The sequence below is a fragment of the Tympanuchus pallidicinctus genome, unplaced genomic scaffold (assembly GCF_026119805.1).
Source record: "Tympanuchus pallidicinctus isolate F22 unplaced genomic scaffold, pur_lepc_1.0 scaffold16, whole genome shotgun sequence".
Classification (NCBI taxonomy): domain Eukaryota; kingdom Metazoa; phylum Chordata; class Aves; order Galliformes; family Phasianidae; genus Tympanuchus; species Tympanuchus pallidicinctus.
This window is the reverse complement of record NW_026294679.1, coordinates 26,420,951-26,448,643: the sequence shown is the minus strand read 5'-3', so window position 1 is coordinate 26,448,643 and position 27,693 is coordinate 26,420,951. Positions and strand designations below refer to the sequence as shown.

The window sequence follows — 27,693 nt, the reverse complement described above, 5'->3', positions numbered from 1 at the left end:
CTAAGCTAAGAAATTTGGCACGGGAGGATCACAGAATTTCTGGAAAAGGGACAACTTCATCCCACGTGTGCTCTGAGAGGAAACAGCTGATACAGATGAAATCTACAGAGCAAAAGTGTTCATAAAATACAGCAAGTTCCCTTTTTATTGCTGTGGTTTAATTTCACAGACTGGACCCGTATAATTCTTTGAGAACTTGAAAGATGCAATCTGCTCACCTCTAAGGGCTACATTACCATGGTCTTAATAGTATAAATCTCAAGGGGAGGCTATATTAAAAAAAAAAAAAAAAAGACAACTTATTTTCAGCCTGTAGTAAGACATTTGCTCCCAATAATCTTTTTTAATCACCTAGCAAAGCCATTAGTAAACACATCACTAGTAATTCAATTTTGGTAAGAAATTAACAGCCACGGTGAGATGATGACTTATGGCAGGGAAAAAAAAAAATTACTTTCAAGATGGGAGAAAGTAAAATACAAAAAATTACAGTTGAGAAACCTAAAGCAAAACCCAAATGAGGGAGGGGGCAGTAGTGAGGACTGCCTACTAATTCTTTTTCCTTAAAAGACAGACGATCTGTATTCAAGTGAGCACGGCCAACAAATAAGCCTGTGGTTATACGTGAAGCCAACTGCACCTTATGGCAGCATGTCATCAGCCAGCCAGAGCTTGAGGGAAGCATATCTACCTGACATGATGCATATTGAGAAACACTGTCATGAGGTGGAAGGTACTCTAATGTTAGCAGTAAAACTGCCTTGCTCTGTGGCTAAGACATCTTGGATGTCTGTTTTTCATCAGAACACTAATATTAGCGTATAGCAATATTAGCTCAACATAGATAAACTATGAATTAACCTTTCCTTTTATAATCTGGGCAAACAGATGTACAAAACAAGACTAAGACTTTTCCTCAAAATGTGGCAAAAATTATACGTGGATTCTCTGCTACTGAGCCATCAGGAAAAAAAAAAAAAAGAAAGAAAAAAGCAATATTTGAAGTAATTTAAGTAATATTTACTTTCTTAAAAAAAATAAACATTAAAAAAGTCAATTTTGCAGTAGTTACAATTTAGGTACTTGGGCTGCTTAAGTCACAATGAAATTAAAGTAGTTGGGAAATATTAGTAGGCAGTTCACTTCATTAAAAATACATGAAAGACTTAAGATCATTTTTAAAAGGAAACACAGGTGAATTACTGAGAAAAGCATTTATTTCTATGAAAATGGAAAATCGTACGTCATTTCAAAATGTTCTGTGCTGAAGTCAATTAAGGAAACTCCTGTTAAGCAGCAAGTAATTGTAAAATGCCCCAGCCAGCCCAGAGACTTGCTGAAAAGCCAGAAAACAGAACAGCCCCCGTGTACACAACACAGCGCAACAGCCCTGTCAGCTTCACTAGGGGAAGTGCTGTACGAGGGGCTTCCCCTGCCCACACACGTTTGTTACTGCACAGAACCTGCACCTTTTAGAAATGTCTACCATTCTGACAAGCAAAACTGCCTGGGTGCAAAATTGATACATGGAGTGAACGGGACAGGGGAAGAGAAGGGCGACATGGAGGGCCACAGACATCACACAAGCTTGATTTTCTCCAGAGATCAAACTGAAGTACTCCTGAGTTGCAAATAACAGTGGATTTACCAGCTGTGTAGAAGAAAGATAGTCTACTCATGTGTTTAAAGATCAGAACTGGGCCCCAGGCTGAGCTACATAGCTGGAATTCACACCTACTTTCTCATTTCCTATTTAAAATGTAAATTCTTTTCCACCTGGTTAATACATAAATAATCGCGTTCTTGGTACCTTTCCAAATATTGACAATGTCTTTGGGCTATTTCTATGAAAAAGTACAGTAAAACCAGAATACCCATCTGAGTATCTTACTGGATGACTGGGTCAGAGAGCAAAATGGAGTCAGTGCCGTCTTCTTCCAGCGTAGCTTTGAGTTTCTTCCCTGTAGCTTTGCTGAGGGATGTTTTAAGCTTCTTTACTAGTTTCTTAGGGGTGTTTGCTACATATAAAGTCTCCTCTGTACAGCAACTATACACTTCAACCTTCACCTGGAAATCTGGTCCTGCTTCATCACTGAAGGGAGTGGGGAGAAAGTTTCACAGCAGTTGTTAGTGAATTGAGCACCTAGCCAAGGAATGCTGTTGCTACAATATATTTATTAAATAACATGTATTGCTAATCAAGGGAAGGAATTACATCAGATTCAGGGAAAGACATACATTAAAATGGAGTTAAAGGCTAGAGTACACAGTGGTAATTTAGCGTTGAAGTCACAAGATGGATGTTATAATTAAACCATAAACAATTGCAAACAGGAAATTCAACGTTTAGGTTAAAAACTGGAGAAAAAACCCACACCGCTCATGTGATGGAAATACACAGGCAAGGCATATAAGCACACCTCAATCTGCCCTCTACTGTTATGCAGAAATAACACGACTGAAAACCTATCATGCCTGTGATCCCAAATCAGATCGAACTGTCGCACCCGCCCACTTTGTATTAGGAGAAAACTAAATCCTACCTCATCACAAGCAACAAATTTGATATTCACAGTATCTATCTATCTGCTGCTGCGTTCTTCTGCCCACTCCCTGTTGTCTCTTTTCAGTTCTACCAGCTCTCAACGTTCTCGAGCTGAGCCATCAAACTGGAAGCCTAACCTCATCTTCCTGGTACAAATCCTTCACTACATATTCATAAGGAAATTATCCCAAAGGCTTTTAAAGAATTTATTCTTTATCTGTGGGCACACGAGGGAATTTTGAGTGCTTCTGCTGCATTATTTTACAGAAAATGGTAATGGTAAATTCTCCAAGAACAGATGTATCTTTCAAGAAGCAGATTTAAATTCTTGCCCTTACTCTAAACTTGAGCAAGTGTTAAAAAAGTTTGATTTACAGATCCATGCTCTCTCAACTACTCACTTTTTAAGATCTTGATTTAAAGTTTTCAGTAGTTCTAGATTTCCAGTCAGTCTTCCTCAGGAGACTGAATCTAAATTGCTAATATAAAAAACAAAGCAGCACACACACACACATAAAAAAAACAACCAACACAACCCTCACAGAAATAATAAAGTGTCTCTCAAGACTCTTAAAAATTTACAGAGCAACAGAAAAGTATATGTGAACACCTTTCTATTCTTTTCTAGGTTATATTTAAAGATAAGCGAATAATTTCCTGTCTAGTATTCTTCAACTATGAGGGTTGTAGCTGTAGCATATGCTCATAAGAGCATAACAGAACATGAGGTGTGGAAGACAAATGTCTGATTTCAAGAGAACAGTGACTTTGGGGAACATCAGAAGAGACCATAGCCTGCTCTACAGAGCAATGGTTAAAACACTGAGTGTAACACCCATGCCTACAGAAGTGCATTTTTATAGTGCTTCCAGTTTTTAGCATTGGTGTATTTTTGTCCTTGAGTTACAAGCTAATCTCTTTATTTAAAGAAAAATGTTTCAGCATGGCAAAAAAAACCTGAAAGCAACAGTTAAATGATGCATCTACTGCTGTGATCATCGTGCACATGAAAAAAACCCACAACCTTCCAGAGAGAGGGATCCACCAACCACTGAAATTCATTTCAACAGAAATGTTACAGATTCCTCTTGCCCACAGAAAAATTTAGAGGACCTCAGCCAATCATATTCATAATCATACCCACTTTCAAAAGAAAACAGGGATACTTGTACTCCGTGCAACAGATAAGTTATACTCACAATATGGTTACGTTTTCAAAACAGATATCTGTTATTGCTTTATCCACAATTGCCACCTCTGTATCAAAAACCTCAGCTCCCATTCTGAACAAACAAAACACTGCATAGCGCTGTGATTCTGGGGAGAGCCAAAGAAATGCTTTATTAGCATATTACACATCACAATATTTAATGTCCCCAGTAAACAACAGAGAAGGAATGGAAATTTGAGCCTCTAAGGAACTGCCCTCAAATTATTCCCACCCTAAATTTCACATTATGGGATTTCACAGCAATTGAACTTCCAAAGCTAGTGCATGGTTCCACATTCACACACCTACCTCCGCTCAATTTTTTTTTTTTTTGCAAGATAACCTGTGGCAGTTTGTGCTAACAGCATCAGAAATGTTAGCAGAAATGTAATTTTGTTTAATAAAATTGATTTAAGGCAAAAAGAGAATTGATCCAACATCTGTATCACTTTTTGAATGAACTACATAGGATTAGACCATTTTGCCAGCCTTACCCCCTCTGACCCTATTGAAAATCAAACTGAAATCAATGCCAGGTGACAGCTGGAACAGATTTAGGGTTAATCTCCATGACACAGCAAAATGCATGTACTTGAAGACTATCCAATAATCCACTCAAAAGCAATAGAGAACTTTCATTTAAATTTCCCACTAGAAACAGCCTTCAATATTACTCTCTTGAGTGTAGACGAGAGAGAGAATATCATGTTTAATTGGAAGTTTCTCAGCTATTTAGTTAATAATGTTATCCTTACTCTTCCTCTGGAGGCTCACCTCTGGAAAGACAAGATTTTAAACATACTGCCATATGACTTTGAACTTTCCCAACTTGCTACAGTTGACAGCTTCAAGTTAAGAGCTACCAAGCTACAGTAAGACACAGATCTACTGAAAGATCAAAAAAATCAGATTTAGATCAGAATGGACTTCTCCATCCAGTTTTCAATTTACAGGCTTAACTAATTGATTATCATAGCAGTTCATTAGATCTTACGTACTTTCTTTATTGCTGAAGTGATCAGAGCCTTTCCACATTAATGGTATTCGAATATCTAAAGGGGGAAAAAACAGGGAAATTAAGATACAGGTAATATCGTACAACAGAGTGTAAAATTAAATACAAATTTTTTTTTCTTTTCATGTTGATCTGGTGGCCATAGGGCTGTCTACACAATGAACAGTAGAACTATTTCAGTTTTATTACCAATGTCATATACATCAATAATTTCTATTTGAAATGTCATTTTCTTTTATAAATTGTGCTAGAACAAAGATTTATTATTAAACAAATAAATAAATTATTTAATAATTAATATTATTTAAATTTAAATAAAAATTAAAAAATTAATATTATTAAATAAAAAAATTAAATAAATAAACTATTTAAAGACTTCTTTAAATCTCATTTGAAAGGACCTAAAAGTAACATTTCAGAGTGGCTGTTTAGCATAGTTATGAGAGGTATTTTAGTCCACGATCACGCAAAGATAAGCTGAAACTCTGCTCATCTGGTGCTGGAAACCACTCATCCAACTGCCAGAAGAAAAACTTCCTGTTTTAATGGAAAGATTGAGATACTTGTATTGCAAACACTGAAGTCTTGTTTTACTAACCACAGAGAAAATATTATTTGTAATCATGTTCCTAGTTAGAATTGTCTCAGTTGACATTAGAAGACTGCAGTTTGTTTGCTTACATAAAAAATATCTGTCTGCATCAGGATCGTAGTAGAGAGGCAATTACAGAAACATTAATTTAAGTCACCTGCCATTTTAACATTAGGAAAGTATCTTCTTCAACAAGCTTTCCACTTTACCTACCCACTCCTGTACAGAATGGTTTTAAACTGAAACTGAGGGGAGGTTTAGGTTAGATATCAGGAGGAAGTTTTTCACCCAGAGGGTGGTGACACACTGGAACAGGTTGCCCAAGGAGGCTGTGGATGCCCCATCCCTGCAGGCATTCAAGGCCAGGCTGGGTGTGGCTCTGGGCAGCCTGGTCTGCTGGTTGGTGGCCCTGCACGTAGCAGGGAGGTTCAAACCAGATGATCACAGTGGTCCTTTTCAACCCAGGCCATTCTATGATTCTATGATATTTTTCCCCAGCTTTGAGGGCACAAGTTTAGACAACGTTCCTTACTGGTTCCTTCTTGAAAGATAAATGCAGTGAGGCCTCATTAAATCCAAAGCTGGTTTCAAATGCACAATGCTGTATAAAAGCACATGCAATATATTAAGTGACACAGGATGGCAGCAGTGAACAGCAATACCTCAGTTGTCCGCTGATAAAAATCTTTAATATTGTTATGCGGGAGCTTTGCTGACTCCTGTGTTTATCTTCACAGAAGGCGAATGGAAAAATCCACATACAGTATGCAAAACAACAGAGCTATTTTGGCAACGGATTATTTGCCAGGTATTCCTGCTGGGTTTTATGCACACAACTAGTTGACTTAAGTAAAGCTACATATAGTCCTATTTCATAAGTAATATTAAATAAAATGTTTTAATTTAAGCTAATTTTGATTATATTATGAACATCTCATTATAGATTAAATTTCAATTGTGAAACTTACAAATACATCTAGTTTTGAAAATGTTCACAGTATCTAATGACTTCTCAACAATGAGCTGTTAGTATGTAGCATTAGACTGCCACAGCTTCCTAAAAACAAAACCAAACCCCGAAAAATGCATCACCCTGTTCTGAAACTACCTTTCTAAAGATGCATTTGCATAGCAAGCATTTTTTAAAGCCTTTAAATATTTTTAGAATAAGGAAATAGACAAAAAATGCTTTCCTTAAAACAGCTGATGCAGAAGTCTCTCGAACTCCACATACATATATGTAGATGTAATAAATATAGATATACATCATAGAAAAAGTACTGAACTTTTCTTTCCTAAAACATAAAAGGTCTTAAATTTGCATAAATGTAGCAGTAAAGAACTGCAAGAAAAACCATTTCGCATCCTTGTTTATAGCAAACCTCAAACGACAATTTTAAGGCACTTGATAGTTCTTGTTAACAGAGCAATAGAGTAAACATTGCTTTTTCATGCTGCACTCAATGTCATACTAACTGAAAAATCTACACCTCAGTGAAAGAACCACCAGCACCTAGGTAGACAATGGCATCTACAAGTTTCAGATGATACTTGTAAATCAGTTTTTAATTCATTCTTGAATTGAAAAAGCTGCAATTTATCAAAAACAGTGATCGATTTTCACACTTCTTAACTTCAGTTACAATTAGCTGTAAAGCCCCATGGATTAAAATTGGATACATTCAAGCACTACAGTTAATTACTCTTAAAGAGAATGATTCCTTTTGACATTCATTAGAACTCCATGGAATAACTTTAAATTATGATTGTGCTTTTTGATCAACATTGAACGGGTTGTCTTTTGACAAAGTAAATCATAGAATCATAGAATCACCAAGGTTGGAAAAGACCTAAAAGATCACCCAGTCCAACCATTCACCTATCACCAATAGCTCCCACTAAACCATGTCCCTCAACACAACATCCAGCCTTTCCTTGAACACCCCCAGGCTCGGTGACTCCACCACCTCCCTGGGCAGTCCATTCCAGTGCCTGACCACCCTTTCTGAAAAGTAATACTTCCTAATGCCCAGCCTGAATCTCCCCTGCCGTAGCTTGAAACCATTCCCTCTGGTCCTAATGACTATCACTATCACTAATGACACGAGAGAAGAGGCCGACCCCCAGCTCACTACAAGCTCCCTTCAGGAAGTTATAGAGAGCAATGAGGTCTCCCCTGAGCCTCCTCTTCTCCAGACTGAACATTCCCAGCTCCTTCAGCCTCTCCTCATACGGCCTGTGTTCCAGACCCCTCACCAGCTTTGTTGCCCTCCTTTGAACACGTTCCAGGGCCTCAATATCTTTCTTGCAGTGAGGGGCCCAAAACTGGACACAGTACTCGAGGTGCGGCCTCACCAGTGCTGAATACAGGGGAACAATCACCTCTCTGCTCCTGCTTGCAATGCTGTTTCTGATGCAAGCCAGGATGCCATTGGCCTTCTTAGCCACCTGGGCACACTGTTGGCTCATGTTCAGCCAAGCATCAATCAATACCCCCAAATGATTGGTAAGACACAAACGTCATAATTTGTTCACAGACATGGGGGTAAGTATGAAAATGTTAGTCTTAGGAAATGTATTCCACTTAGTATCTGATGTACTGGTAGTTGCTTCCTGTAGAGTACACTCTTCAGTACTCTTGCAAAGCTGCTCCTGACCTTTTGGTGTTGGCCACTCTTTGTTTTGGTAACAGCCTAAGCTTCTAACCTACACTAACCATGTGACGATGATGTACATGGATGGATTACTTTCCTCTAAAAAAAAAATAAATAAATAATTAAAAAAATCTATTTCCTATCATCAATTCTCAAATTTCGTGCCTAGACACACAGTTACCACCAACGCCTCATCTCCAACTTCTCCCAGCCAATTCAGTCTTTACACCTTGCAAGTCAAGCTGTTTGTGCTCACAACTGCTCTCTCGGCAGGGCAGGCACACAAACATGCATGAGTGCTTTCTGAATGTGCTGGGCAGCTCCAATTGCAAATCCATGGCGGATCACTACACAAAAGAGAAGTGCGGTACGTTCAATTCCCTACACAAATAATGGGAAAGACAGGGAATGATGAATGATGGAACATTACAGCTGTTGAAGCAGACAGGACCCGCTCCGGCGTGCTCACCAGGCACAAGATGAAGAGTCATAAGACAACGCAAGGAGGAAGCAGGGAGGTGTGTGTGCCGTGCCAGGATCTCCCAACTGGAAATCGTGCCCAGAGGCCCTTGCCAAACGCACAGTCCCTTCTCACGTACCCTAGTTCTCTGCTTTCCAGACACGGAGTGGAAAACAAGAAGTTCACAGATGATCTTTAAAAGACATGAATCTCTAAGCAGGATCACACAGTCTTCTCTGATGTAAGCTGTACCTGACCAGGGTCCCTGACACAAAAAGAGGGATGAGGCCTGGCAGCATCCCAGCGCTCACAGACTCAAGCTTAGAAAGAGGTAGCTGATACTCTTCACCATGATCCATGCTGTGTTCCTCAGGATCACAATCTTCAATTTGAGGACCACCATATTAGTAACACAACAAAATAATTAAAAGATCACACATAACAGCAAGTATCCTTTGTACCATCAAAACTAGCTAAATATTTCACTTCCAAACAATTTTGTAATTCTGATGTTCTGAAGATAACAGAAGTGTATTATCTTAGAAGCCTTCACAGCAGATAACTATAAATCCAGTGACAGGTACAACCACAGCACAGAAAGGCAGACAGATGCTTTCACCCTACTACCATAAGGAAGACAGATAGATCTACACTCTGCAACAGCTGTGCTGGCAGAAAACATTACTGTACCATGTGATCATCACTCTTCTTCCACTAGAGGTTACCTTTCTTAAAAATATGTCAAAACATGCAGAATTAACTTAAACACTTCGAAGTAGGGAGCCCTTCTACACTGTTTTATCTTCAGTGCAGCAGGTCATGGAGCACAGATCTGTTAGCCAAGCTACCAGAGCAAACGTAATGAGTAACACAGCACAGATAGTCAAAGTGATAAACTCATAGCTCAGAAGTCTGTTAACAGGCTAGGAAACCGTGTACCATCCTGCCAGAAATCACTAATAAATGTTCTTTATTTGCATTGAAGCCATACTGCTGCACATTTACTGTAGAAGTTACCCACACTAACTAAAGAAGATTTGCATAGTTGCTACAATTTTGTCCTCAGTTCATTAGGTCGTTACAAATTTGGGGCTGGGGAGGGCAGTTCAGCACATTCAGTTCATTTACGCTTAGCTTTGAAGTGCATCCAGTGTTTAATGACTGAAAATAAAAAGCACTTCCCACTGTGAAAGTCCCTGACAGAAAACTAGGAATGTGAGGTAGGATCTTCATAAGCAAGTCTGTGACTTCAAAGCATAAGACACCTTCAAGCTCAAGAGGATTTATGCCCTCAGAATCACAATATAACTTTAAAAAAATATCATCATGTTTGTGTAATTTTTTACTACAAGATACTACCCTGCCAGTTGGCTGCTACAGTGAAGCGACAACCCAGCCACTTACCTGAGAGAGCAACTTTTCCTCTACATGCCATCCGGTCCTTTGTCCCAGCACCTGACAACCTGCCAAAACAGGAAAAAAGAAAAAAGATTTTTAAAAGTCAGAGATCTGTGCATTTAGGTCACTGTAACTCAGTCTTTTAAACATTAAAAAACATCAGGGGTACCATATAATAGCTCATTTCAAAGAATTTTCTTTAAAGTTAAATTCGGTCTCTCTGCTTTAGGATACGAGTTATTAGATTCTCGAAGATAATACGGAAGGAAGGTACACCATCAATTTTCTTAATGCCCTACAAGATTTTATTCCAAAGCTTATTTAACCCGCACATTAGAAGTCGATTCATCTTTGATGTCTTTTCCAGCTCCAACAGAATCAAATACATTATTAACTATTCTCCTTCTGTACACACGAAAGAACAAGCAGCTTCATTTATTGATCCTACTGTTGGTTGCAGAGAAATGCGTCCTCCTCTATTAACAGAGACCAATTACAAAACATGTTGTTAGAACTGTGGTTTTACATGCAGGCTAGAATGGCTAGAGTGCAAATCTCAGCCTGAACCTTAAATTGAATCAAAATAATCTATTGATAATGACTAACTGAAATCCTTCTGTCTGCCACTGCTCAAAGTGCCTAACCGAATCAGGTTCTAATCACTACCTGTATCATGACTTCGTCAGAAATAACAGACCGCAGACGTAAGAAAGAAGGACAATGTTTATTTGAAAGCCCAAAACACTTCCAGAATTTTCTCTCTCAGACATCATCATCTTCTCTGGATTAAGTTTTAATAAAATTCCAGTACTCTATAAGTACCAAAAGAAAGAATTGTGAGTGTACTATCAAGTGCACAATCAAAGATAAGATCTAAATGATAGACAAACAACCCTACGACATGTATCTGTCCTAATGATCTTTGCTGACTACTGAAAGGACCCCGTAAAGACACAGCTCCAAGCTGAGCAAATTAAACAACACAGCCAACTTTAAGAAAACTCCACCAGGCTTGTTTAGACTGGAGGAGGCTCAGGGGAGATCTTATTGCCCTCCACGACTACCTGAAAGGAGGTTGCTGCAAAGTGGAGGTCAGCCTCTTCTCCCAGGTAGTGACAGAACAAGAGGGAATGGCCTCACTCTGTGCCAGGGGAGGTTCAGGATAGAAAATAGGAAAAACTTCTCTGAAAGAGTGGTCAGGCTCAGGAACAGGCTGCCTTAGGAGTGGTAGAGGCTGCCTTAGGAGTGGTAGAGTCACTGCCCCCAGAGGAGTTCGAGAACCGTGTAGACTTGCTACTAAGGGACATGGTTTAGTGGGCAATATTGGTGGTAGGTGGATGGTTGGACAGGATGGATGATCTTAGAAGTCTTTTCCAAACTAAATGATTCTAAGTTTCCGTGCCGTGTTACAGACATGTGCCATCCTGTGGTCACAGACATTAAAGACCAAGAGTGGTGTAAATCAGCACACATATATATTCCATGTCAATCCATCATTAAAAATATAAGACAAATCACTATAAAGATCATCACTTCATAAGAAGAAGCAACACAACTGTAATATTTATACAAATCACAATGCTAGCTTTCAAAATCAGCTTTCATGACCATAGTTGACAGTCAGAAAATGCAATTCTCTCCTTTAATAAATTTCTTCTGTAATAAAACATTTCTGAAAGCAAGAAACTAGCAGGTTATTCCTACAGATACAATTCACTGGAGCTAAGCATGTACTTGAGGAGTTTCTACACTGAACTGCAGTACAGTTATTTCATTAAAGCAATAACCCGAATGCAGTAGTGTCTCTGCTCCACGATTCATAACATGGCCTCCAAAATCTATTCCATTGGGGAAAAAAATAAAACACTTATCCAAATAAACAGTGTATACGTTAGTTCATTCAAGAAATATGAGAATATTGGTAATTAAACCGACTTTTCTTACTATTCATTAAGTTGTACTTTTACTCTTTTGATGTAGTTAACAAAGTGGCCAGCAGAGGGTACCAATTAGCCATGATAATTCTGTCATTAAAGAGACTTTATGAATAGAAAGAACAAAAAACAGATGCATGTATTTTGATTGGGATAATTTTGTCTTGTTCCTTAAGAACAGGTTAGATACCTTTTTACATGCTAAAGGTAATCAAGAAAATATGTCTATGACATTAGCTGATATTCATAAGCTGAATTTGCTTAATGTCAATGATAAAATCTGTCCAGAAAAAGATGACTCGCATTTAATTTCCTAAAATAAAAGGAAGATATTGGAATGGTCTTATAAAGCACTGACTTACAGCAACAACATACATGTGTATGGTGGAAATCAATTCACATACACAAAAACCCATTTTGTAATGGTCAGTTTGAATTAGTTTTTACTCACCACTTTCCAGTTCTGCATGAGACAGGCCCTTCCATTTGGTTCTGCAGCTCTGTCCTGTATGCATGTATCCGTGCATTGCAGACCATCAGGTTTTTAACTGCTTGCAAAAGCTGGTCTTTCTGTGTGCTCACTGTAAGCAGTTTACGGATGCCTTCCCGTATGCGGATTTCAAAGTTCATCTTTTCTTGGATGTTGTGTTGCTAGATAAGCAAAACAACAAAGACAACACATAAATCCAACTGACAGTACCCTGACTTTTTAAGGAGTCCTATTTATGATCCAGTTGGGATCCAGAGTCCTAGTTAAATTATATGCAGTCATTACAGTTACTACTAAACACAAAACAATGCTCTCTTCACACACAAAAGAGAATATTATCAAACTGATTCTATATATACATTATGCAAGCAGATTTCAAACCACGTGCTAACAGCACTTCACCATAGCATCTGAAATTTACTAAAAAACTATGTGGTCCCATGAGTCATTTACAGGGTGATAGTATATGGTCCTCCCATATGGTCACTGTGAGGCCTAACTCAACAAAGCTTACAGAATAACTTTTTTTTTTTCAATGATTTCAAGTAAAATAATCTTAACACTCAGGAATATCATATCAATAATTTATTTCAAAATACCTGAAATATTCTAAATCTGAAATTTTGTCTTTTTACTTCTTTGGCTACCTCGAAAAGGGTTGAAAAACATGATTTTTCACTTCTGGTTGACATACGATTTGGGTAACAACCAGATGTGAAGAAAAGGAGAATATCCCAATGTTTGATTGCCTCAGGTTGTGAACTGGAGATCAGATGGTGCTTGTGTCATGCTGAAGTTACAACTATGTCTTCCCTGATGGCACAGTCATGCTCCCAATGATTATTCATTGCAAAGTACAATTTGTCCATCAATCGCTGCATCACTATTTCTGAAAGAGTAATTTTATTGTATTATAACAACATCTGGGAAATCATCTTCTTCCTGGTTGAAGAAACGTTCATAAATTTGCATTATTCTTCACTTGCCATTTCAAACAGCTCTATCCATACTGACCCAGAAGGTGAATGACCACTGATTGCTTGCTGCCTCCAAAGGTGTGCTACATGCCATGCGATAACTTTCCTCATGATGTGCCCTGACCAAGCACAATATTTCTGTCACATAAAAAAAGATACGTTATCACAGTAGTACTGTGATAACCCAGTACTACTTGGCTTGCAAACACATTGCAGATCAGTGATGAGGGGTTTTTCTGACACTGGGGAATTGTTTCAGAATTGAAAACATCATCTATTTTCACCCATATAGCGCTTATACATTTGATGTCAAAACAAGTGCTCTGGGACAGATCTATAAGCAATTGCCTGAAATTGGTACAATAATTTGAATTTGCAAGTTCAGTATTCCAGCTGGTAGAAAAGTACTGGCAACTGGCTCTAACTAGAACAGAAATAGAAGGGAATTAATTTCCCAACAACTCAAGTACCAGAGAAATCCACAACCCATGAAAGGGGTGAGGCAGATTTTCTACTTGATTGGGACTTGCTGTCATTAGCTGCCTTTGACATGAGAAAGCAACTCTTTATAGCAGTCACAAGCAGCAGGTGGAAGCTCACTGCAGCCACCAGCCATTCCCTCCTGTCTTTGCAGGAATGGCTTTTATTGCTTCTGAAGGCCTGATGCCATCGTCTAAAGAGACTTAATGTTTCAGCTGTTCTTCCATCTGCTCACAGAACATTTCTCTTTGCAAACCACCCCCATTTGCCAACCCTAAAGGAAAAGCAGCTCTGGTCCATAAGCCACATTCAGCACAGCACAACCCAAGCTGTAACACTCTATATTTCTAGCCACTTCAGAACCCTTCTACAGTCTAGGCCTCTTGTTCTATTTACCAACTCTTCTGTTAGAGACAGCAGCTTCATTTTTGTTGAAATGGGACCAAGTGCCATACAAAATCTCCTTCTCCCATACCTCAACACAGCAAGTCACTAAGCCTACATAAATAAGCACAGTTTCCCATTTTCCTCAAGTAACAAAGGAAGTGTTTGTTTTTGTTTTTCCCTCGAGATGCTGAAGATCTCAGACTTGTGTAATTCAGCAAAAGCAGGGCAAATATATATTCCACTGAATTTGATTGTGCTTAAGACAACTAAGAGGCACGCTGAGAACACAATGAAGACCAAGGCACCATCACAAGGCATAACACTTGAGACGTGCATAGGTTACTTCAGCCTAGGCCCTCCAGCACCAGTGGGCTATTTGGTGGTGAATGCCTTCCAAAGCTATCATCATCATTTTGGTGGAAACTCTACCAGAATTCTCTACAGCTGACAGAGGAAGACCTAGAAAGGCACCAGCAGATCATTCATTTTCATAGAATCATGAGCTGGAAGGAACCCTTAAAGGTCACCTGGTCCAACTCCCCTGCAATGAACAGGGACACCTATAGCTCCATCAGATTGCTCAGAGACTGGTCCAGCTTGATCTTGAATATCACAAGGGATGGGGCATCCACCACCTCTCTGGGCAACATGTGCATGCACCTCCTCCCTTATAATAAAAAATTTCTTCCTTAAATCCAATCTAAATCTCCCCTCCTTTAGTTTGAAACCATTCCCCCTATCACAACACCCCTGCTAAAGGGTCTGCCCTCTTCTTTCTTATGGCCCTATGTTAGATACTGAAAGTCTCCCTAGAGCCTTCTCTTCTGCAGGCTGCACAGCCCCAGCTCTCTCAGCCTGTCCTCCTAGGGGAGGTGTTTCATCCCTTGTACGATTTTTGTGGCTCTCCTTTGGATGCTCTCCAACATGTTCATGTCTCTCCAGTACTGAGGCCCCATCTGGAGTACTGTGTCCAGTTCTGGAGCACCCAGTACAAGAAAAACAGGGAGCTGTAAGAGAGGGTCCAGAGGAGAGCCACAGAGATGATCAGGGAACTGGAGCACGTCCCCTACAAAAACAGGCTAAGGGAGCTGGGTTTGTTCAGCCTGGAGAAAAGAAGGCTGCAGGGTGACCTCATTGCAGACTTTCAATACCTAAAGGGAGCCTACAGAGGGGAGGGGAATCAACTCTTTGAAAGCGCAGATAACTGCAGGACAAGGGGAAATGGTTTTAAGTTGAGGGATGGAAGATTTAGGTTGGATGTCAGGGGGAAGTTCTTTACAGAGAGAGCGGTGAGGTGCTGGAGCAGCTGCCCAGAGAGCTTGTGGATGCCCCATCCCTGGAGGTGTTCAAGGGCAGGCTGGATGGGGCCCTGGGCAGCCTGGTCTAGTATTAAATGGGGAGGTTGGTGGCCCTGCATGTGGCAGGGGGGTTGGAGGTTCATGATCCTTGAGGTCCCATCCAACCCTGGCCATTCTGTGATTCTGTGACTCCACCTGTGGACGCAGTACTCCAGGTAGGCTTCACCAGACAAAGCAAAGGGACAGGATCACCTCCCTCACCCTGCTAGCCACGCTTCTTTTGATACAGCCCAGGATATGGTAGGCTTTCTGGGCTGCAAGGCCATGTTGCTGGCTCCTGTCCAGCTTGCCATCCACCAGTACCCCCACGTCCTTGTGGCAGGGCAGTGCTCTATCCTTTCATGCCCCAGTTTGTACTGACAGTGGGGCTTGCCGCTACCCTGGTGCAAGACCTTGCACTGGGATTTGTTGCAGCTCATCAGGTTCACCTGGGCCCCCTGCTCAGGCTTGTCCAGGTCTCTGAGTGGCGCCCATCACCCAGGGGTTGAGCAGATCACACCACAAGGCTTGGTGTCATCCACAAAGCTGCTGGGAACGCACTTGATCCCAGAGTTGCTGGTGATGGAGGTGTTAAGGAGCAGCGATCGCAGCACCAACCCCTGGAGAGCACCGTACCGTCTCCGCTCTCGTTATAGGAGGAGAAGCAAAATAGTTTACAGCAACGTTTTATTCCCAGTCCAACTTTGCGCAGCCCAGAAAGACTGAGCAAGGCCCGCATCTGTCCCTAAGAAACCACGACTCGTTCCTTGAGCTAACGCACCAGACATCGCGAAGCAGAAACCCATCGCACAAGTCCCCCAAACGCACAGCCGTCTCCCCGCGGGTACGGCAGGCGGGCTGCCGCGGCAGCACGCGGACAGGAACACGCGCGAGGCCCCGCAGCCCCCGACCGCCCCGCTCCATCCCGCCCCTCCTCGGCGGCCCGGCGTGGTGCCCGCGCCTCACCCGCTCCGCGCCCGCAGCTCCCGACCCGCGCCGCTGCATCCTGCATCCTCCTCGGCAGCGCCGCCGTTCAAAACTCCCGCCCTCCGCAACGGCCGCCCCACCGCCCCGCCCCGCGCGTCCCGAGCAACGGCTGTGGCGGGACGGCCTGCCCGCGCAGCGCGCTCTGGCAGCGCGGCTGCTCACGGAGCCGCTCGGCAAAACGGCTCACGCGGCTGCTATGAAAGCACTGAGAAGGACACGCTGTGCCCCAGCCCATTTCAGGCCATCACCTGAAGACGGTTTGTTTTTTTTTTTTTTTGTACCGACAGCTCCCTGCAATCTGTGGCAGCTTTCCAAGAAGTGTAGATGCTAATTAAACTGATTTTGCAGGTCTGTTCAGTAAATCCTCGCCTTAATAAGTCCCAGAATGTGACTGCTAACAGTGCAAGGTGCCCGTGCCTGCAGCCCTTGCACATTTCTACTGACACTGAGCTGAACTGGAACCCTTCAGAAAGCAGTGGGAGTTACGCGAGTGGCACTCGGCCCTAATTAACGCCAACAGTCCCCAAGCTGGTGCCTATCTGCTCCTGCACTTTGGTTCTGCTTTGCATTCACTTACTAGAGGCATTGGTTTTTCTCCTTATAAGATCAAGCCTCGTGATTCATTTGATCTGCCAGATGCTCAATTAAAAAAATAATAGAATCATAGGATCGCTCAGGTTGGAAAAGACGTTAAAGATCATCGAGTCCAACCACAACCCAACCATACTACCCTAACTCTAACAACCCTCTGCTAAATCATGTCCCTGAGCACCACAACCAAATGGTTTTTAAATACATCCAGGGATGGTGACCCAACCACCTCCCTGGGGGGACTATTCCACTGCTTAACAACCCTTTCTGTAAATAAGATTTTCCCGATATCCAACCTAAATTTACCTTGATGCAACTTGAGGCCTTTTCCCATGAATGAATGAAATATTTCACCCATCTCCCAGCCCCTCCTCTCCAGAAAAAGTGAGGCTGAGGCTTTAAGCTGACTTTCTGCAGGGGCTGCGTTTGGCAGGACACCCTCCCTGCACACAGAACCCACAGCCAAGGGTGCCCTGCTGCTCTCACACCGACCTCAAGCAAAGATGGCTTTGCGCCATCTCCATTACCTGGAGACTCGGGAGCCAGCTGGCCGCTATTCTGCAGATAGCAGTGGAAGCCCTGACGCTGTGTTCTCCTTTCAAGACCACGCTGAAGGACTCCAACACCGGAGGACGCGACGTGCAGAACTAGGGACGGCACGACGCCCCTGCTGGGGCTGTGCCCCAGCAGAGCAGTCCGGAGCGGGCAGGGCGAGCAAAACGCAGCCTGCCTCCTGGGGTTGCTCAAGAGAAGGATTTTTTCAGCTGAATCCCGCCTTCACACATCCTTTATTTGCCACACTATTTGCATTGCAAAGCATTTAGCTTCCTTCTAGCATCAGGGAAACTGGATAGCAGAGGAAAGATCATTGTCTGCCTAAATCACCCCTTCTCTTGAGTGTTACATCAGCATATTATTTTAAATGTGAGGCCCATCATTTTGGTTTAGCAGGTACAAAATGTCTACACCTACTCTCGACAGCACTGCAATATTTTTCTTAATTTCTTGGTTCCCACAGCTTGCTACACCTACTCCTTGAATATCATCAGAGCATGCCAGTAGAAATTATTCAATTCCTATTTAGATTTCACCTAGATGGAAATATAGGAAGATTTGTACTGGATGCCTCAAAAAGAATTTGCAAGGCTTTTAATAACTGGTTTCTACTGAGTTCTTTTTAAATTGAAAAGCAAACCACTGGTTAACATGGCAGAAACTCTGGAATTTAGGGTGTTTATCTGCACATTTACTGGAGACAGGGCTAACCTAAAAGGCACAGCTGTTACTTCTGTTAACTCATTCCCTCATTTCAGCCAGCTGAGGTCACTTGAAGTCTTCCCAATGATTTATCTGAACAGAAAGCCAACATTCAGTTCTACAAAACAACTTAAACAAGGTTACTACCTTATTGTCTTGCGTTTCTGCTTCAGTTTTTACTCGTTAATGTGATAATTTTCACATCATCCAGCCAACAGCAATAAGCTATCACCTAATCTTGCTAAGGTTTCACAGAAGTAAAGTCTGAAGGCTGCATTTCACCTGAGCAGTCTGAAAGTAGGCTTCTTCTCTAGGGCAGTCATAGACTCAGCCAATGAACATAGCATCCTAAAATGTGCAAGTGCCTAAATTATTTAGGGTACATCATCCATACCTTTCTCTGACAATTAGACACAGAGGCCAAAGTAGTTAGCATAAGCGCTTATTTCAGGTTTACACAGATTAGGTTTACCTTGAGAGCTTCTTTATCTTCTGTTCTAATTTCATTTTCAAATGTTTTGCAGCCCTCATTCTGCTCCTCCAGTGTTCCAAATGGCACTGGGGTTACCTCTCTGTGTGAAGCTTTTTTCTAATATTTATGGCACCATTAACAAAACAGAGATGCCACAAACAAGGTGCCACAGTGAACTATTTTGGTGAAAACTTCATATTCCCATTGGATTTCCAAAAGAAACAGTAAAAACTTTTTTTTTCAAAACCTTGTTTTGAAAAAAAAACAAGGAATTGGTTTTCTTTTTTTCCAGATAAGAGTCCAGAAACCATCTCTGCCCAGTATTCCTTACATCAGTCCCATCTTGAAGTGCCTCCCTACTAAAATACTTCAGCCTCTTAAAGACAACATATGTGGGATAAATGCACTCCAAGTATGTTTTGTAACAGAAATCACAAGTTACAAAAACTCCACTGCCATGTGAATTTGGGAAACAATTTCTGAGTTCAAACCCGAGAACATTAAAAGTTAAATGACACCATGTGACTTCAAATTCCAGTTTCGTGATCCTCTGTGTTTTCAAGATGCTCATGCACAAACAAGTTATGAAATACAGCTGAGGTAGACCAGTCCCAGGTATTCCTCTGTTTCTGCCTGAGAGACCCAGGGCACTGGTTTTGGAGTTGATTCATCTGTAGTCCTCATGCAGGTGGCAAAGTCATGTTCCTCCGAAGCGTCCTGTTGGACAATGATCCTCACAGGTGGTTGGCGGCTTCAACTAGAAGCCTTCCTCTGGCTGAGAAGTCGCTGAATGTGGGCACAGTGTCTAACAAAGTATAAGATTAGCAGCCTTTCCTTACTTTTACTAATTTATGTCTCCTTTTCAATATGATTTCCTATCTTCACAGAATTTGAAGGATGTAAATTATCTTTAATTCCTTTCAAACTCAATGTTGGCTGAAACTGGCTACTTGGATCCATTGCTAGTATGGGGACTTTTACATGCACACACAAACTGTGGTCATAGTAAACTCAGAGAGGTCCTGTTCACTGCTCAATATTAGAAGGATATTTAGTATTAAAAGACTTTCTAAGAGATTCTGTGCTGTCACTTCCATATCATACCCGGGTTTCTGTTGGGCATACAGTTCTGCTTTGATTTCTGATGTATTTACTGCATGTGACATCTGGTGTGTAAAATGCCCTCTCCGTGACAGTTGCATCCAAACATTGGCTGGGCAGCCTGCTGGTGAAGTCACCACTTTGTGCTACAGGAGAATCTCACACAGCATTTCATGTTCCACTTTTAGCATCAAGTTTGTTATGATTTTTCCATCTTGCATGTGCAAGTGAAAAGTCACTGGATCATTTAAACAGTTTGTCATGTCAAATTTGAAACAGAATAAGTTTCAAAGTGCTCTGAGAATATTGCAAATCTAAAGATAAACTCCTATATGAGAAAATCGTGACAGAAAGCACTTACCCTTTGTTACCCACAGAACTCCCATCTATTTCTGGGAGAACAGTTGTAAGCCGCTTCTGACAATAATCGTGCAGTAAAAAGGAGATTCTCCATCTAACTCAATTGCAGGGCTGTTGTCTGAAGGTGCATACAAGCTGAGTATTTGCAGATGGTCTTCCTTTTATTTTTTTTTAATTTAAACACAATGTAGAGAATCTCTGAAGTCCACAACACAAAGCAAATAGTCTCTGAAGTGAGTTTGTCATTTGGCCTGATTTTTTCCAAGTACCAGAATACAGACATCTAAGGAGTGAGGAATGGCAGAGCTATGTGATGTTGAGGCTGAGCATCATCAGGTACCAGGTGGGCAGCCACAGGCGTTGGAGTTCCCTCAGTGCTGCAGTACTGCTACAGTACTAACTAGGGACTATCCCTTAGCTAGGCACGTTTTGAGCCAACAGCTGCCATCCCAAATAACTGAGTCAAAATAGCCCAATTGGAAGGCCCAGCAAAACCACAGCAAATCAGCACTATTTCTTTGCATTTCATACATTTCTAGGTTGTTTTGATCCTGTCTCGGGGAGGATATTCAAAGGGGCATGGATAGGAACCTACGTTTACTACAAGTGTTTACTTTGTCCTAAGCAGCGTTTCTCACCAGTATACCATTGGTTCACCTCAACAGTTGCCCAGTTAAACACAGGGCTGCAAGTGTCTATTGCTTTGTAACACTTCCTGCTACAAAACTCTCTTTTCTTCTGCTCTTTTCTAACTCTCCATTGCGTACTGGTTACTTTCATCAATCTGATCAGGCCAAGACAGGAAGGATTAAGGCAAATGTTATTTCAGAGCATGAAAACAACTCAGTTAAAACCAAAACCAAAGAAAAAAACATTACTACCAACATAAATTTTAAAAGGCACATAACAACTGTTTGTCCATGGAAATTTCTATCACAAGTTTTAAACCTCTGGTCCTCAAGGAAAACATCATTTGCAGTTATGTCCTATTTCTCAATGAGATGTAGCACAAGAAATCATTGAGCAATCATCTGCTTGGATGCTTATATGAAAGAAATAAACCTACTGGAAAAACAAGGGGATTTAAATGTTTAGAAGCACCAGTTTTTCATTCCAAGTGTTCCCAGTTCCTTGTCTCCACCAAACTTCCTCCTAAACCCGAGTATTTTCTCCTGCCACCAACAGCTGGAGACAAGGTAGTGCTCTCCCAGCTGTACTGAAGAGTTACGAGGCCAAGCAGAGAAGGGAGAGGCTGTGTGCTCATTCTGTTCGTTTTCCTGAGTTTTCTTTGAGCAGTCTGGAGAGGGTGTTTCCCTCTCCCTTGTAGACTGTCACAGCAGTGTGAAATAACTTACTTCCACAAGACCTGAAAAGAGACAAAATAGGAAGTATTTGTCACATCACACACTGCAGATTCTGGGACTCAATTCAAGGACGTAAGGCTCTTCTGAGGGACAAGCCTACGATCAGACACCGCCTTTTATACAGGTGAGGATTTTTTGTTGAATCGCTCAACAGTTAGATCAAAATTGTCCATTTTCACATAAGAGGGACTAAAACGTGTTTTTCCTGAGGTAGACAGATCTAAGGACAGACACATCCTGCAAAGCAAACGAGGTCTTGTTAATTCCTCACAGCCAAAGTGAGGGCAGGATGTCTTCTTCAAGTCCACTATGATTTTTTTTTCCTGTTACTTCAGCTCCCTTTGAAGTCAACCGAGAGGAAGGGAATGGAACAGTATCTGTGGATGGAACAGAGAGAACAGTATCTGTGCTCTCCCCAGTGTGAGAAGGAAACATTTCTTGCTAATAATGGCATTATTTGTCTAACAAGACAACCCATTTTTATTCACCGTTATGAAAAAGCAGATGTTGAATAGCAAATATGAATACTGTACTTCACCTGAGGTTGGTTTCTCAGAGATTTCTATCATCCTCTTAGCTATTTTATGGCCTGTTAAATGAGCTGAGACAACATTTCATGTCACTATTAGTATTTTAAATTGCAAATAATGGTAACAATAAAGAGCACCTCACATTTTTGCAGACAATTTAATTCAGAAGAATAAAAATTACTAGTTATGCTTAGATGCACGTATGAGCTACACACACATAAATTTAATTGCTTATTTTAAAAAAGCAATATGAGTTGTAGGAAGACATTTCTAGCACTAGATTGCGTTTGTACAGTATCAACAAAGTGGAATCACATGGTTTAAAGAAAACCCAACAAATAGGATAAGGTTTCAAGAGGGAATGGGAAGCTGAGAACATGCCCTGACTCAGTTCTGAAACACTCATCTGAGTCTAACATACAAATCAGTCAATGACCCAGGTGACAAAAGCAAGCCCCATTTGGATGGGAGCAGTTTGCGTTCTGTTTCTGCTCTGTGCAGGGATACCTGTGGCTACAAACAATATACTTGCCACCTGGGTGCAAGAAATCTGAGGAAAAGATAGAAAGCCTCATGCTGCACAACTCCATTTTTTTTCCTTTAGTCAGGACATGTTCAGTTTCCAGTCTCACACTGCACTAGAAGCATTGAATTGCACAGCCTTCAGAACCTACTATCTCAGAGAGAAGTTATGTGGAAACATCTGTTTTCAGCAATCGTGTTTTATATCAGCTGACACAACCTTCAAATTATGTGTTCTCACGTTTTCATTGCAGATGTGGCAGGAGCAGAGCATTTTCCAAAGCTGTGTCTTTTATTTATGCAGTTTTGCAGCTTTTTCCAGGGATTGTTATCTTGTATAATTGGCCAGAGCACCGTGCTGCCTGCTTGCTACCTGCACATATCTTTAGACCTCAGAAGTTCCTTGCACTTTTTAGTCCCAATCAATGAGGACATCATCAACCTCAGAGCCTTCCTTTGCAAAGAACCTGCAAAAAGCCATCAGCTAAACCTGCTTGAGTGCCCCTAGTCTGTGCCTTCAAAGTGGTAAATACTAAAGATGACAACTCATGTTGCTCAGAGCATTGTAGATTTAGGATCCGCTAAGGGTAGTATTCATTATAACAAAAAAAATGTCCTTTGAAGGACAATGAATGCACACCTGATTTTGCACACACAAGACTTTATTTATACAAAAGCCATTTGGCACAAATCACTGGATCTAAAAAACAGCCAGTACCTGCAGTGAATCAGGACTCCCACAGTTCATACCAGCTAGAGGAGAGCAGGGCTGCAATGAGACAAACGACACATTGCCCTTATGCTAGCTCCATGTGCCCTGGTGAATTTCACTCCGTGTGTCCAGCATGTCTGACATTAACATACACAGTCCACTGTGGAAGAGGCAAAGGACTTCAGAATGGCTGTGCAGCCATGTTGCTCTTCTCACTCTCGGCCTGAGAAGGTACTTGACTATGACACAGATACTGAATGCTGCTCACAGAGCCAGAACAGTCGAGAGAATGTTCTTCCATTGCACTCACACTTAGGAACTACTAAGTGCTCTCAACTTTCCTTTTTCTTTTATGTCCAACCCCCACTGCAGATCACGTCCACCTTCTCTACATCATACAGGAAGGCTGTTGGTTTACATGAGTTGTTCTAAAAGCCCCATTGATCCCACCACTCAGCATCCTGCTCACACAGCAGCCTGCAGACTATCTGTCCATCTGCCAGGGCAGCAGCTGGCCCCCCAGACCTTCATGTGTAATGCAAACTAGAAAATGAACTGTTTGTATGAAAACCCGAAAAGAGGAGCAAGAAGGAAAGAACACAAAACAAAACTGTCCCTGAGCATCTAATAAAATCAATGGACTTTCAGATTATATTGAAGATACAGGCCTGAATTACCTTCTGCATTTCTATATGATGTTTGATGTCTATCTTAGCAGACTAGGTGGAAGCTTTGCCTGTTTGACTCAGTGTTCGTTGTCAGCTTGTTCTGCTTTGTTTGCACATTCTGTTGACTTGGGCTGCTCTGTTAAATCAATGTTCTGTTGATTTAAGACAGATTCCTGACAATTCTGATGTGAGCTGCTATTGTATGGCCTTTAGTGGATCCTTTGCCCGTAAGAGGTGAAACAGTTCTGTAACATTCCTCCTGCAGAAATGCAATTTTCTTTTCCTTGGCATGCTCTCTATAGCAGGGGTACATATCTGATACAGATGCACCAGCACAGCGTTGGCACTCACCAGGACAGTTTCCTACTTCTTATTTGTATGCAGATAAAAATGCTCTGATTTCATCTTCCATTGCACAAGGGATCCTCAAGCAAGGCTGAAAAAAAGAGCCATCCCTGAACATAGCCACTCGCCATGCTTCCTCTCCACACTGACAAAGGAGAGGGGAATGCCGCTGCTGTAAAAGCGACTGACTCCCACCTCCCTGACAACAGGCCTTGCTGCAGAAGGCAAAGAGCCCCCAGAGCAGATGGCAGGGATGCGGCAGAGGAGGGGAAGACAAAGTGCAGACCCACTGCTTCCCACAGAGCCTAGATACGGCAGAGGACTGAATTTGAAATTTCAATATTGTTCTTTTTATGTCTCTGCTTATGTAAATGAAAAAGATTTTTAAAATCCCAATACGTAGGATTACTCACCAGGGAAGCTAATTAAGTATTGACGGCAATTATCAGTCCTTTTTAAGGACTTTTTGGACACTTTTTTCAGTCAGGAAATCAGTGTGATTTATTTCACATGGAAGGCACTTGGTATGAGCTTTTAAAAGCAATACTCCTTACCATCCTGTGTCTGTTGCAAAAAGAACACCAGCAGAATAAAATAGCCTAAACTTCTACTTCGATGGTACGCTTTGTACTTTCTCCCCTTTGAAGAAAACATCTCTATTTTAATAAGTCCCAATGAGGGAAAGGCTTTCTGTAGGGTGAAATCTTCCTTTAAAGCTATCCTGGCATGTTTTTTTACTGTATTTCACTCTGCATTTTTTTTTAGCTTCATCCAAAAAAGACCCCTTCCTGCAGCACACTGCATCTCACTTTGGAAGAGCCCTGCGAACAGCAGTTACTCCCCGCCTCTTGGCTCTGTTCCATCATCTCATCACTCAATTCATAAATCTGCTGCCTAATCCTACTATTAGTGCCTGGACTGTACCTCCCTGGTTGTACAGAGCTGGCTTAAGTAAGGCAACTTTGCTGTGACTATGTTCCTACTGAAGTGCCCCCGCTGTCACCAGCAATGCTGCGACTCTGCACTGCTACTATACGTCCCCATAGCAGACCTGGAGGTCTCAGTGGTGTTGCCAAAGGGCCACTGCCCAGCAAAGCATCTCAAAAGGGCGACAGTATGGGGAGCAGAAAGAGACAGCTCTGTTACAGGGCTGCACTCATTCCCGTGCTCATTCACAACTTACAGCTCAGACTTTCACTCCTCTAGGAAAAGGCAGTGGAAACTTCAGATGTTCCTGTCCTTCAGGGCCTCCTCCCCAGGGTTATGGAACCCTGGCACTTCAGCCTACAGCAGAGCAGCCTCCATCCAGCACAGAAGCAGGACCAAGCATGGGGCTGCTAGCAAAGTAGCTCACACTGCCCACTGGAACACATCTGACATAGCCCAGGTTGGGTGTCCTCATTTTTATATGGAAAGAGAAGCCTCAACAGGGAAAGTAATTTGCAAAAAAAGGGGGCTGCATCAAGAACACAGCCAGGAGTGGGCACCCAGCCTAGCTCTGCCTTTACATTTTGCCAGCTTTTGAGCCCATATAACTCTTCCCCTTTATAATGAGTGCATTAAACCTAGCATAGCAACCCAATTTCAAGAAGTTCCTCCAGCTCTTCCTTTCTCTGGAGGTGTTAGTTATATTTCATTTCATCTCCTAGCTAATCAAAATAACTTTTTTTGAGAAAAACTTAAAATGGCTGAAAGGCAGGCCGTGCCCACTGCTGACACTCCTCAATCTTCTCCTGTCTTTTGGAAAATATGCCTGCAGCCATCTCACCACATCACAGCCAAACCACTGTGACGTGACAGCTCTCATCAGGTATGGGAAAAGCAGTGCAAATCAACCCACACGAACACTGCAGTGCTCTTCTAACCAGAAAAGCATGAAACAGTATGGGTGGAAAAGAGCAAAGGTGAACAACTCCAAGCTCCAGAGAGCGCTGGCCTACTAGATCACTAAGAAGCTCAGAAAGTCTGCTGGAAGCTGATGTCAACCTTGGCCCAACAAACTGCTGCAGGAGCAAGAGCACCCACACAGTGTGCAGCCTCTTCTTGTTGTGACAGCAAAACTCATTCGAAAATTCAGACTTCACTTTTAAAAAAAATCAAAAGAAAGTAAATTGACATTCAATGATTAGATCTAAGGCTTGCCTAGAAGAGTAGCAACAAGCTAGCCAGCACTGGGCGGCCAAAAAAGCCAATGCCTATGTTCCTCTTCCTTTTGGTTCAGTGTCGCTCTAAGTACTGTGCTGTTCAGTTATTCCACCATAAATGCAGTGCAGGAAGTCTTTTTCCTGCTAGGTGGATGTGGGTGCCTGTGAAGCAACACAAACTTTGTTGTATGTCTGATCCACTTTGAATGTATCCGCACACAAAGCTAACAAGAATCCCAGTCTGAGGCACCACTAATGTAAGAATCACTGAAGTAGCTCCTACGGGTTTCTAAGGTCTTTCTTTAGATTTTATTCCTACTTTTCAATTAAAAAAAAGAGAGGAGATGATAAATACTAAATGCGGGTAATTTTCCACAAGAAAATTGTCCACAACAAGAACTCTGTACAGATTCCTATCTCCTGCAATCCAGCTGGAGCACACAGGGAGAGTGGGCATGATGAACAGAGACTAACCTCACTGACACTCCTCTTCAAAGCCAACCAGTGAACAAACAAGGGAGAGCAGAGGCTGATGAATGCAGTCAAACTGTTAGTAGTGAATCCAGCTCTATTCCACAAGAAAAAAAAACCCCACAAACATTTCAGCGCTGTGAGTCTGAAGGGAAAAGTGGCTACAAATAAAACAGAACTGACTCACCTATTCTCCTCATCTAGGATGGGAAAAAAATCAGAAGATCAACATGTATAGCTATTGCAAAGCAAACTGGTTTCTCTCAGCCCCCTTCAGTAAAGTGGAATTGTCCACCAAACAAAACTGATTTCTCTTCTTAAGTATGATTTACATAGGAAGAGGTCTGCTTATCAGTTTTCACCCAAAATCAGCAGCTATGAGACCAGGCATGGCAAGTACAGATCACTGCCTGAAAAAGCTGAATATTGTGAACATTCTCCACATTGCACCAGGCAGGCTGGGACATGCTGGCTTCACCTGAATAACGTTTATCCTTCTGGAAGTCTTAGTGCAAAGTGTTTAAAGAGATCTTGAAAGAGATGCATACAAATAAACAGGATAATGCCTCCCCAGCACCTGGCAAAGTTTCAGAGGTGACTCATACATTATGGATGTGCATATTTGGGTTTTGTGTGAGCGACAGTGTTGGGTTCTACCCACTCCAGATTTAAATCACAGGGGATGAAGTT

At 41.7% G+C, this 27,693-nt stretch overlaps 1 protein-coding gene across 8 annotated transcripts in view; it reads right to left on the bottom strand.

Annotated features, from left to right (window-relative positions):
• RTKN2 (rhotekin 2) overlaps positions 1-27,693 on the bottom strand; it is a 186,058-nt gene that overhangs the window by 18,708 nt on the left and 139,657 nt on the right. For 6 of the 8 annotated variants that reach the window (XM_052676625.1, XM_052676627.1, XM_052676626.1 and 3 more), the window contains 5 exons: positions 12,260-12,459; positions 9,881-9,939; positions 4,754-4,807; positions 3,745-3,862; positions 1,892-2,092 (listed from right to left, as the gene is read on the bottom strand). In XM_052676625.1, the coding sequence (XP_052532585.1) occupies positions 1,892-2,092; positions 3,745-3,862; positions 4,754-4,807; positions 9,881-9,939; positions 12,260-12,438 (611 nt within the window). In that variant the 5' untranslated portion in view covers positions 12,439-12,459. Of the gene's footprint in view, positions 1-1,891; positions 2,093-3,744; positions 3,863-4,753; positions 4,808-9,880; positions 9,940-12,259; positions 12,460-16,445; positions 16,503-27,693 lie in introns of those variants that run through there. The other 2 variants (XM_052676624.1, XM_052676632.1) reach the window with 2 other exon arrangements.